At 43.3% G+C, this 11,472-nt stretch overlaps 1 protein-coding gene across 3 annotated transcripts in view; it reads right to left on the bottom strand.

Annotated features, from left to right (window-relative positions):
• Nucleotides 1–311: 311 nt before the first annotated feature.
• The window catches only part of TSEN2 (tRNA splicing endonuclease subunit 2), a 23,330-nt gene continuing 12,169 nt past the window's right edge, over nt 312–11,472 (bottom strand). For 2 of the 3 annotated variants that reach the window (XM_033920932.1, XM_033920931.1), the window contains exons 8-12: nt 10,304–10,442; nt 7,938–7,974; nt 5,228–5,339; nt 3,083–3,172; nt 1,643–1,794 (exon numbers count right to left, since the gene is read on the bottom strand). In XM_033920932.1, the coding sequence (XP_033776823.1) occupies nt 1,735–1,794; nt 3,083–3,172; nt 5,228–5,339; nt 7,938–7,974; nt 10,304–10,442 (438 nt within the window). In that variant the 3' untranslated portion in view covers nt 1,643–1,734. Of the gene's footprint in view, nt 1,795–3,082; nt 3,173–5,227; nt 5,340–7,937; nt 7,975–10,303; nt 10,443–11,472 lie in introns of all 3 variants that reach the window. The other variant, XR_004537010.1, reaches the window with a different exon arrangement.

Here is an 11,472-nt window from a genome sequence, read left to right as displayed (position 1 = left end):
GGTTTTCAGGCTATCCACAATGCATATCCACCTTGCTCCCCTCCTCTCCCTCAGCCGATGTTCTGGCAAAATTCTTCACCTTGAGATGCTCCTTCCCACCTACAGTCTCCTATAACTCTCTGGTGCCCACAGACTCCAATTCTACCCTAACAGTCTCCAACCCTATCCCAGACGATAGATCCTGGACTACCTTTGAGCACGTATCCGAATCCTTGGTCTTCAATCTCTGCCTCAAACTGAAATCTTGCAACTGTTCCTTAGACTCATTCCCCTCCTACCTATATGAGAAAATTCCCGCACAGGCCGTCTCATCTATTACCAAACTCATAAACTCCGCCCTACATTTGGGCCTTTTTTCCCCAGAAATGGGTCAAATTGCCTTGACCCCACTACTGAAAAAATTTGTCCTAGACCCCTCCACACCATCCAGCTATCACCCAACTTCCTAAATCTAGTTGTCACTGGCAGCAAAGCAGGGTAGCTGAAAAAAGTGTTTGTTTATTTTGTTAGAGTCTGCAAATTGAAACTGCAAAACTAAAGTAACATTCTTTTCAGCCACAGTGATAAAAGAACAGCAGATTTAGGAAGTTGGTTAGGCTGAGAACTTTTCCCACCCTCCTTTTTGATCTGGGTCACTTTCTTCCTTCCCCACTTATAGGTCCAGCATCCTTTCCCCTTCACCCTGTGGGTCCACCATCCTGAAGGAAAATCTGGACCCATGGCCATGCCCCTAGGCCTGCCCAGTTCCATGCCCTATTCTGCCCCGTCCCTAAATGGCATCTGCGTTGGGAAGGAGGGAGCACCAACTTTAAACAAAGAATTTGGGACAGGAGGGAGTGGAGAATGAACCACAGGATGGAAGAATGGAGGGAGTGAGGGAAAAGAGATGCTGAGGGGAGGGGGTGGGAATAGAAAGGGAGAATTGAGAGGGCAAGAGATGGTGCACATGGGGCGATGAAGAAAGAATTGTTGAGCATAGGGAGAGAGAATTATTGGATATGGTGGTGGGAGAGGAGTGAGGTAGAGATGTATGGAGATGAGAGAGAAATGTTGGATGTGGTGGAGAGGGATACAAGAGGGGCCTCAAGGAGGTGGGAAGAATACTAGGATCCCAGTTACATACAAATAAGAATGGTATAAAAACCAGAACCCGTTCTTAACCCGGGTACTGCCTGTACTTAGTAGCTTCATTATATGCCCCCCTAGTCCTAGTATTTTTGGAAAGAGTGAATCAGTGATTCACATCTACCCTGCACTGATTAGACAGATTGTCAATGCCAGTAGATTTCTTCCAGCTCGTACTTGACTCTAGTCTAACGCACCTGTCATGCTTTTCAGCTGTGGCAGTAGCTGCCCTCTAAAGTTCTTGCAGAACCTGCTCCAGCCAAGCAGCAACTAGAGTGCCGAGCTGATCTTTGATTCCACCTCCTGGATCAAGAAAGGTGTTCCAGGGGAGTCAAGCTTCTAGAAAAGACAAAGTTCCACTGACCTGGAACAAAGCACATGCTACTAAGAAACTAACTTTATTTTCAATCTAGTTGCTATTTTTATTGATATATTTTAGCATGATACATCTGTGGTATCAATTCAGCTCACTTCATACATGTCTCTAAAAAAAAAACAACTTTGCTCATTACCATCAGACTTTTTAACTGAAATCACACAGATTGAAAATGTGACCCTTTTTATTTTTCAGTCTGATAATAATTCAAATGTTGTAGTCCTTCCAGGCACTTAAAGTTCTTCTTGCTCCATGCGCTCTCGAGAAGAGACCCAGCGGCTTACAATTAATTCCTGAAACACAAAACAGCAATAAATACATTTCATCTTGTTCTTATCCAAAATCTCACACCCTTAAAAAATGGCTGAGTTTCATAGATCTGTATTTTTGATAAATAGACACGCAACTCCTTGACACATTCCACTTATCAATCCCCACTGAGATCTTCCCCGAGAAATCATCACTCAGATTGTGACTTTTAAAGTTCACAGTTTGGCTATATGGGGCAATTTATACAGATAAAAACTCTGAACTGGCCAATCTGACTTGGGGGAAATTTATTTGGATTTTTTTCCACACCCGAGGAATCTTGTTCCCCTTCTCCCCCCCCAAAAAAAATATATTTTGAAAAATGTCTGTCTGCAGTATGCTCAGAACCCAAAACAAAGTAAGCTCTTGATCGATGGTGATAAAAACGATTTGATAACTATGGTGATAACTTTGCAACAAGAGACATTTTTTTCTTTTTCATGTTTTATTTTAGGGCTCCTTTTATGAAGCCGCGTTAGCGGCTTTATCGTACATACATTTTTAGCACGCGCTAACCCCTGTGCTAGCCGAAAAACTACCGCCTGCTCAAGAGGAGGCGGGTAGCAGCTAGCACGGCCGGCAAATTAGTGTGCGCTATTACGCGCGTTAAATCCATTCTGATAAACTTATGCAAAACAAAAACATGTGCAAACTACTTTTAGCGCATATGCTTTGTTATTAAAGTTACTACACTTCCCCCTCCCCATTCACGGTTTCTGCACTCGCAATTTCACATAATCGCGATTTTTTTTCTGGGGAGGGGGAAAATTTAAAAAAAACATATTTTTTACCTCCCTGCCGCCTTCCCGGCCTTACCTGGTGGTCTAGCGGGCTTTTGGGGCAGGAGCGATCTTCCTACGCTCCTGCCCCGTGCAGATCACCATGAGGAAATGGCTGTAGGGAGTTCCCGTCGTAGTCTCGAGAGACTACGGGAACTCACAGCAGCCATTTCCTCATGGCAATCTGCACGGGGCAGGAGCGTAGGAAGATTGTTCCTGCTCCGAAAGCCCGCTAGACCACCAGGTAAGGCCGGGAAGGCGGCAGGGAGGTGGGGGTGGGTCAGAGCTGGATAATCGCGTTTTTTTGCCATTCGCCGTCCGGCTCTGCCCTTATCCCCCGCAAATAACGAGGGAGAAGTGTATATCTGAACTCACTTGCACTTTATTTTATTTTGGGGATCTGATATACCACAGTTTGAAAGCAGAAACACCATACCCCATCAGTGTTTTAGTAAGCCAAAGTAAAAGTTAATTGAGAGCCAAGTTTACTTGCCTGAACTTTAATTCTTTTCATACAGTCTGGAAACAACAACTCCTGTTCACTCATATCCGATGGTATAATCAGGTAACAGAACAGAAGCTCCTGATAACAAACAATAAAATTTAATTTATTAATTTAAATATTTCTGTATCTAGGCAGGCTACAACAATACAACAAACAAAAAAAAATAATATACAAATAAGAACTCAAGCTCATATTAACATTACAAAATATATCAAAATCAGGAAAAACTGCTCGAATAAACCAGTGCATTTTCCGTTGCTTCTTAAAAGGGGATAATTCTGTAATGTTTCTCATAGGTCAGGCAATATGTTCCTTAACATCGGACCACTAATAGAACATGCATTCCTTGCTAGAAATGTTATAGCCTTCCAGAGGAACCAGTGTCTATAGCATATCAATAATAATAAAAGGCTAAGCGCGCATGCGCTTTTCAAAGAGCGTGATTCCTGGTGGCGTGAGGTGTGCCTCCATGCCGAATTTGATTTTCGAACACGGAGGCAGGCCAGAACATGGAGACACTCCCCCCTCGCCGTCACTCACCGCCAGAGTCTGCCGCTGATTTGGAGGGGGAAGGGGGGCACAGGTGCACCTGCCAGGATTTTCTCACCCTCCTCACCCGCCCGCCGCGGCTCCTCTCTCGAACCGCACCAGGCGGGGATCAAGAGAAGAGCTGTGGCGTCGGCTTTCAATTGAAACACGGGCGGGCGGGCAGCCCGCAGACAGGAGGCTGCCGAAGCTGGAAACAAAGCTTCCCGGGGGGGGGGGGGGGACGGCACTGCAAGCGACGGCGAGGAGGGAGTGGGAGCAGGCCGCAGAGGCTGTCGGTGCCTGCAGGCCGCCGCGGCTTTAGGCAGATGTCGGTGGAGGTAAGGGTTGCTGCTGGACATGGGACGAGGTGCTGATGGACGGGGGGGGGGCAAAAAAAGGAAGGGAGGCCTACTGCTGGACAGGGGAAACAGAAAAGAGGTACTGCTGGACAGGGGAAGAGGTGCTGATGGACGGGGGGGGGCAAAAAAAGGAAGGGAGGCCTACTGCTGGACAGGGGGAACAGAAAAGAGGTACTGCTGGACAGGGGAAGAGGTGCTGATGGACAGGGGGGGGCAAAAAAAGGAAGGGAGGCCTACTGCTGGACAGGGGGTGCAGGAAAGAGGTGCTGCTGGACAGGGGGGGAATCAAAACAAAGGGAGAAGGGCTGCTGCTGGATAAGGGGACCAGTGAAGGGGTGGTGGTGGACACGGGGGAAGAAAAAGGAAGGGAGAATGGACAGGGGGAGCAGGCAAGGGGTGGTGGTGGACAGCCGAGGAAAAAGAAAGACAGAAATAAAGAAATACAGAAACAGGCTAAGGAGAGAGAGAGAGAAAGAAAGAAATACACACACACACACACACACATTCTAGCACCCGTTAATGTAACGGGCTTAAAGACTAGTATTATTATATAGCGCCATGTATCTTCATTTGCAACTACTTGGTTACCTCTCCTCAATTTTATATCCCTCTCCATTTGCTTATCCAGACATTAAACTGACAAGGTTCCTTCCAGAATTCTGCAACTCTGGCCTCTAAATCAGATCATCGTATACGGGCATGACTTGATGACTACAATGCCCTCCAGGAGCTGTGAATGCTGCCTCTGTATCACCCTGGGCAACTCAGAAAAAAAAAAAGACCCAAGCTAGCCATGAAACTTTGCATAGCAGTGCACACCACCGCCACTGAGCTGGCCAGAAATGTTTTTAAATCAACGCATTAATGAAGTGAAGTGGATTGGAGGAGTAACCCAAGAACCAGGGAAGCCAGGCTTCATATCTCACAAATACACCCTTTGAGCTGGGACAACTTATTTAACCCTTATTTATCTCAGGTGTAAGCTAAGATCGTGAGCCCTCTGGGGCAGGAAAAAAACTGAATGTAATTCACTTTGAACTATGGAGAAAAGCATGTGCTAAATCCAGATTCCTTTCCCCTTTATGAAAGTCTGCTGCCTTACTGGCAGTACTGTACTTTATCCAGCAAAACTGGTAAATTCTTCCATAGAAACAAAAGGAGTAGACCCTGTAAACTGTCTTTACCCAGAATTCTGCCAGTTCATCATCGATCAAGAATTTCAATTGAAGAATTCCTACTGCATTACCTTGGAAACATTGAGAGTTGTTCTATTCAACCCAGCTAATGTCTTCCAAGTGAATGGTCTCCGTGGTGTTCCCTGGAAATGGTCGTCAACTAATTCCACAATTACAGAATAGCTGGAACACAAAAGGCACAACTTAGCAAAGGAAATCTTCATAAATTATACATACTACAGGCTTCTAAATTTCAGTTATAACCAAAATATCCTAACAAAATAACCTCTAAAGGGAATTGTGGGGGAGGTTTCAGTTAAAACTAGAAAAGGTTCAAAGAAGAGCGACAAAGATGATAAAAGGGATGGAACCCCTCTTGTATGAGGAAAGACTAAATAGGTTAGGCTCTTCAGTTTGGAAAAGAGATAGCTGAGGGGAGATATGATCGAAGTCTACAAAATTCTGAGTGGTGTAAGACGGGTACGAGTGGATCAATTTTTTACTGCCTCAAGATTTACAAAATACAGGAGAAAAAATCTCCCTAAAAACCCAAAACAAAAGGGTGAGGGGGAGAGACAGCTCGAACAACAAACTACTTTTTCACTCCGAGAATAGTTAAGCTCTGGAATGCGTTGCCAGAGGATGTGGTAAGAGCGATTAATGTAATTGGTTTTAAACAAAGGTTTGGACAAGTTCCTGGAGAAAAAGTCCATAAACTGCTGTTGAGACAGAAATGGGAGAAGCCACAGGGAATTAAATCTAATACACCTTTTTTTGAGTTTTAGAGTAGTGTTTCTCAAGTCGGTCCCGGAATAACCCCTTGCCAGTCAGGTTTTCAGGATAACCACAATGAATATGCATGAAAAAAATGTGCATATAATGAAGCCAGTGCATGCAAATCAATTTTATGCATATTCATTGTGGATATCCTGAAAACCTGACTGGCAAGGGGCCGACTTGAGAAACACTGTTTTAGAGCATGGCATTACTCACAAATGTTTGGAGTGAAGCAGTAGCCTAGTGGGCTGAGAACCAGAGGAACTGGGCTCGATTCCCACTCTGGCTCCTTGTGACCATAGGCAAGTCACGTAACCTTCTTTTGTCCCAAGTACAAAACTTGGATTGTGAGCCCACTAGGGACAGAGAAAGTGCCTGTATATAATATGTAAACCACTTTGGTTGTACCACAGAAAGGCAATTTCTCAAATGCATATTTAGCAGATCTTCTGCCATATACCTCTGGCTGTTGCCTTAGGTCAGGGGTGTCCAACCTTTTGGCTTCCCTGGGCCACATTGGCCGAAAAAATGTTTCTGGGTCGCGCAAACGCTGCAGCAAGACAGAGGAGGGAGCCGGCAAGACGGTAAACACCCGGGCGCAGCAGAGGAAAACACTGCATCGCCCTCGACCGGGGCCACTCAAAATACTTCAAGGGGCTGCAGGTTGGACACCCCTGCCTTAGGTCATCCCAGAATTTGGCCTGACATTACCCATCTTACTATATTATCCAATTGTCCAGACTACTGTACCCTTTGCACCAGAATTAGCTATTTTGGCTCCTCTGTCTGGAATAAGATACCATTATATTTTTTTGCAGACCAATACATACTCATCCTTTAAAGTAGGCCTGAACACTTGGCCCTTCAGACAGACATACTGACTGTAGTTGACTAAGCCTGAATGCCTCATTTGCTACCCTGATTGCTCTTAAATTGAAACCCCTGCGCTCTGTAAGGGTATCCTTGCATCACCCTTGAGGCCTTGCTAAGCCACGAACCATCTTATCTGAACAAAGACATCATGGATCCTGCCTGCTACTTGTAAACAAGCTGTTTTGCTCACAGTCAAGGTCAGCCTCCTGTGGTGGGCCCAGACTAGCTCTTGAGAAACTGTGTAGGACTGGGCTTCACAATGAAGTCCATCTTGTTTTTCTTATCTTGGCGAGACATTCTGTACCAGTCCTGATAAAGAGGGTCCATCTAGAAACTGCTTCGCCCTCCTAACCTGCTGAACGAGTCCTGATTGGTCCATGTCACTTGGACACGACTGGAGAGATTCTGCACCAGGCTGAACTCAGTTTGAGTTGGTTTTGGGAGAAACAGCTGTAAATCAAAATACACCTGCTGGTCTGCTTTGTTTGATTTGCTGCTGTGACCACTTGCAGGTCACTGCCTCTCTGTGCTATGGGAAGGGTATGGCGTGCCTAGGAGTTACATGTGCAAATTAGAGAAAGGGGGAAAGGAATCTGGATTTAGCACATGTTTTTCTCCATAGTTCAACCAGAGATTACACGTCTAACTGTCAACAGCTTTTGTTAAGGTGTAAGTGCTTATGCATAAGTTTAGGTGTGAAACTGCAAACTTATGCTACATGGAACTGCTGTTATGGACATCAATTCAGAACACACCATCCCAGTGCTTAAATTTCACACCATTCATAGAATTTACCCCTAAAGGCGAGTATATTAAGAAAAATAATTGTATTTGATTCTCTCCCTCTTTAATAAAACCAGATATGCTGTGTAGCTAAGACTGTGGAAAATGGGTTAAATATTAAAACTATGGGCCCAATTCACTATGTTTCTCTCTCTCTCCTCCCTGATCCAGGAAGGAGGAAAACTTCTGTCTTCTTTTGCCTTTTAGAAAGTTTAATTCCTGAATGCGAAAAGAAATAATTCTGCTGTGAGGAGGACAATGTGCTTGCCATTTTATAGAACATATCCAAAATGCTTTCTTGCACAGTTTTAAAAACAAACATGTAATAACAAAAAGGGCATTTCAAACCTGGCATGGTAAAAAGGTGGACCTTTACGATACAGCACTGAAAAATAAAAAAAAAATACATCTTACTTAAACTTTCTCATTTGATTCTCACTGACAGATGCAATTTTAATTGCTCTTGTTGAGGTATAAGGAAGGATTAGGTTATTACCTCAATAATCCTCTGTCTAGGTAGAACAGCATATGATTCCTTACAAATGGGCTGTGAACCCCAACTCACAAGTTGGATGATAGAAGACATCATTTTTCTCAGCTCCGCCTTCTTGCCTCTCAGAACATGACAATTTTTCCTCAGTCTATACCAAAGCAAGCAAAAATCCCTAGGATAGGAAATAACAAGGAGGAGTTTGGGGACTCCCTATTGCTGTGCAATAGGAATAGCTATAACAGTAACAGCAAATAACAGAAATAAATAAAACTTAGAGGTTGAACCAACACACCACCTACCTGTGAACCAACACTTGTGTAGCTCTACAACTGAACAGTGGGACTCAATCCCCTGCCATATATAACTTTTTGTATCTTCTCTTTTGGCTGTCTCAAGTTAAACCACTGGAACTACAGTCCAGACAATTGTCAAATGTGGGCAAAATCCATTCTGAACAAGGTGGGGCATTAAAAATCGTATGCTGTTCTATAGAAAAGAGAATTGAGGTAAAAATCTAATCGTTCCTTCCCAGGAGCCCAGAACGTGGCAGAGAATTTGAATATTTCAGCCACATCATCAATATAAGTAGTGTGGCCTAGAACAGCTCAGTATGCCAATGCCTAAGCTAAAATTAACCAACCAACTAATATCTACCCAGCAAAAACCTAGGAACCCACCAAGAGACATAATTCTCCTAGGTATACTACTATAAAACACATTTGGACAGAAATCCCAGGGATGTAGTCTTTCTTGAAGGGATGCATGACTGCTCCTGCAGGACTCAAGGAAGGAAATTAACAGATAAGAATAATTTCACATGCCTTATCATTCCACTAGACCAGTGTTCTTCAATGTAAGGCCCAGGAATCAATAGAGGCTCCCAGAGACCTCTGAGGTGACCCCCATCGTCTTTCTGGGTGTTTTTCTGCTACCCTGCCTCTCTACCCAGGCTCAGGATAGAAAGTAGATGGAGGAAAGAGCCACATGCTTGAAGGACAAGGCATTTCTCAATAGACAAAAGAGAATGCATTTTGAAACGCTCATAACCTTGAGAATGCCCCCCCAATGAAATTTGAAGGTGAATTGATGGGTATGGACACATACTAGTTAGTAGTGACGTGGCCCCATATGGGAAGATATCTGTTGGTTCTTCTTCAGCTTGTTAGAATCCAAAGTAGCCCCAGCTTAAAAATTAATGAAGATCATTGGCTAGACCAATCCAGACTAGTGAGATGTACCCAAGTTTTATCCCCAAGGATGGGAGAAAGGCAAGGCCCCCTCTATGACTACCCTGCCAAAGGGATAGTGGTCTTTTTAGTAATAGCCAATGTTAAGGCATCTACCTTAGGAAACACTAGCAGCCTATTTAGGTCCTCCTATAGCAGGGCATATGGGAATACCCAAAGCAATGGGCAGCCTGAGCACCATATCTGGAGTTTCCCACTCTGATATGATCAACTGCGAGACAGCCCTATGGAGGATAAAAGTCTGAGGGAGCTTACAGAGACCCTCCAAAACTGGATTGCAAATTAGACAATCTCCAGGATTATCCTTGAAGTACAGAACATCTCTACCACCTAGTCAATGAAAAAGGCAACTCTTCCCACTGACAGAGCCACACCACAGGAGATTCATCTTCCTCCTCCTCAGGGGATAGCTCTCCAGGATGAGGCGAGATCCCACCAGGGAAGTTTGGGGGAGGGGTGTCTCTTCATTCTTGAGACCTTCCCAGGTCTCTTCCCATGCAAACACGGCTGGGATTGTGCCCTTACCACTCTGATTTCTCACTGAGGTACCTGAAATTCCTGTTACCCTTGACAGTGTACCTCCTATCCTGCTGAATCAATCTAACCTGCACCATCTGCTGGAGGCAAAGAAATACAGTTATTCCAGGCTACACCACTCCTTATATCAGTAGTGTTACTGAACTATTTAACTTCTCTGCCGCCATCTGTTGATAGGTAGTGTTGAATGGTCTAGCAAGACAATAAGGAAGTTATTATTATTCCAAAAAGTAGTAACCCAATTAGTTACACTAGTCCAAAAAAATACCAAAATGCTGATGACAACTAACTAGTTATTTCAAAATCCAAATAAACTTCAAACATTACACACAGACAAGTGATGGGACGATGAGGATCAATAAACACGCCTCTGAAACTGGAAGAGGTCGAGTAGCTCTGACCATTCACACTGGTCTATTTTGACTGGCTGTACTCACGGAGATCTGTTCCATATTTCAGTCCTACTTTGGGCACCCAGCCCTTGCTTCGGAAGTAGTGATATGCCATATAAATGGTTTGGAAACTGGGCTGGATGATACTGAAAACTTCCCATAGCTTCAAAATTGTTAAAGGCTCCTAAAACCACACAAAAAAAATGTATAGCATCTAATGGCCAGACTGTCAGATGATCTTGCAAAGCATTGAGACCTGATCACTAAAACGATCAGTAGATACTCTTCAAAAAACAGCAGTATCCAGTATTAAGGATAGTTCAAATGCTTCATACTAAACAGGAGAAAATGGAAAATTTAATGAGAACGAAAAACCTTCGTTTTTTGAATTTTCCAATTTCCCATTACCTGGCCCCCCTGGAACTCTTGAAGAAATCTTACAGTATAGTCAGGTGGACATGTTCCAAACTGATAACTTCTATTAAATGCCCAGGAGCTCTAGGGAGGCAGGAGGGTGAAATAGATAAAATTGTGTCTCCAGATAGTCTAGACATTTCACAATTTTTGGACTCGTTTTTCTTTTTGGCTGAGGGTAATCAGTGATAAATGGAAAAGAAATGGCCAAATATGCCTGCCTTGATGGGACACTGATTGATTGTTCTGTTTTTTTTAAATTATTTTCTCTATATCATTGAAAGAAAGAGATATTTTATTCTCTTCTTGCCTCTTCTTGTTTTCCTTTATGGTTGGATAATTCTTGTATTTTGTTATGTTTTGTATGTAGCAAAGGTTAAATAAAGAATTTTTTAAAAAATAGATAAAGAGCAAAACGATTCTTACTAATGTCACCATTGCTTTTGTCAAGACTGGTATTCATACATAAGCCCCCAATTCCCACAGTTAAAAAACATATTTTATACATTTCTCTATCAGTCCCCCCCCACCCCCTTTTCAGATACAACTCAGGATTTTAAGTCTTTCTTTTGACAATACATGATTCCAGTGAATGGAAAGGGCTTGGATATTTTTGATTTTATTTTATTTTTTACAGTTCTCTGTCTTCAAACAAATCGTGTGAGTTAAATAAATATTTTAAAATTAGCAAAACCAAATGGATAACTAGGGGGCTCATTTTCAAAAACAGATTCTAAAAAAGACAGAATAAACCAGCACTTGGATGTCTTAAATAGTCAAAACATCCAAATGGACACTTT

The sequence above is a fragment of the Geotrypetes seraphini genome, chromosome 14 (genome assembly GCF_902459505.1).
Source record: "Geotrypetes seraphini chromosome 14, aGeoSer1.1, whole genome shotgun sequence".
Lineage (NCBI taxonomy): Eukaryota > Metazoa > Chordata > Amphibia > Gymnophiona > Dermophiidae > Geotrypetes > Geotrypetes seraphini.
This window is presented reverse-complemented; position numbering and strand designations above follow the sequence as displayed.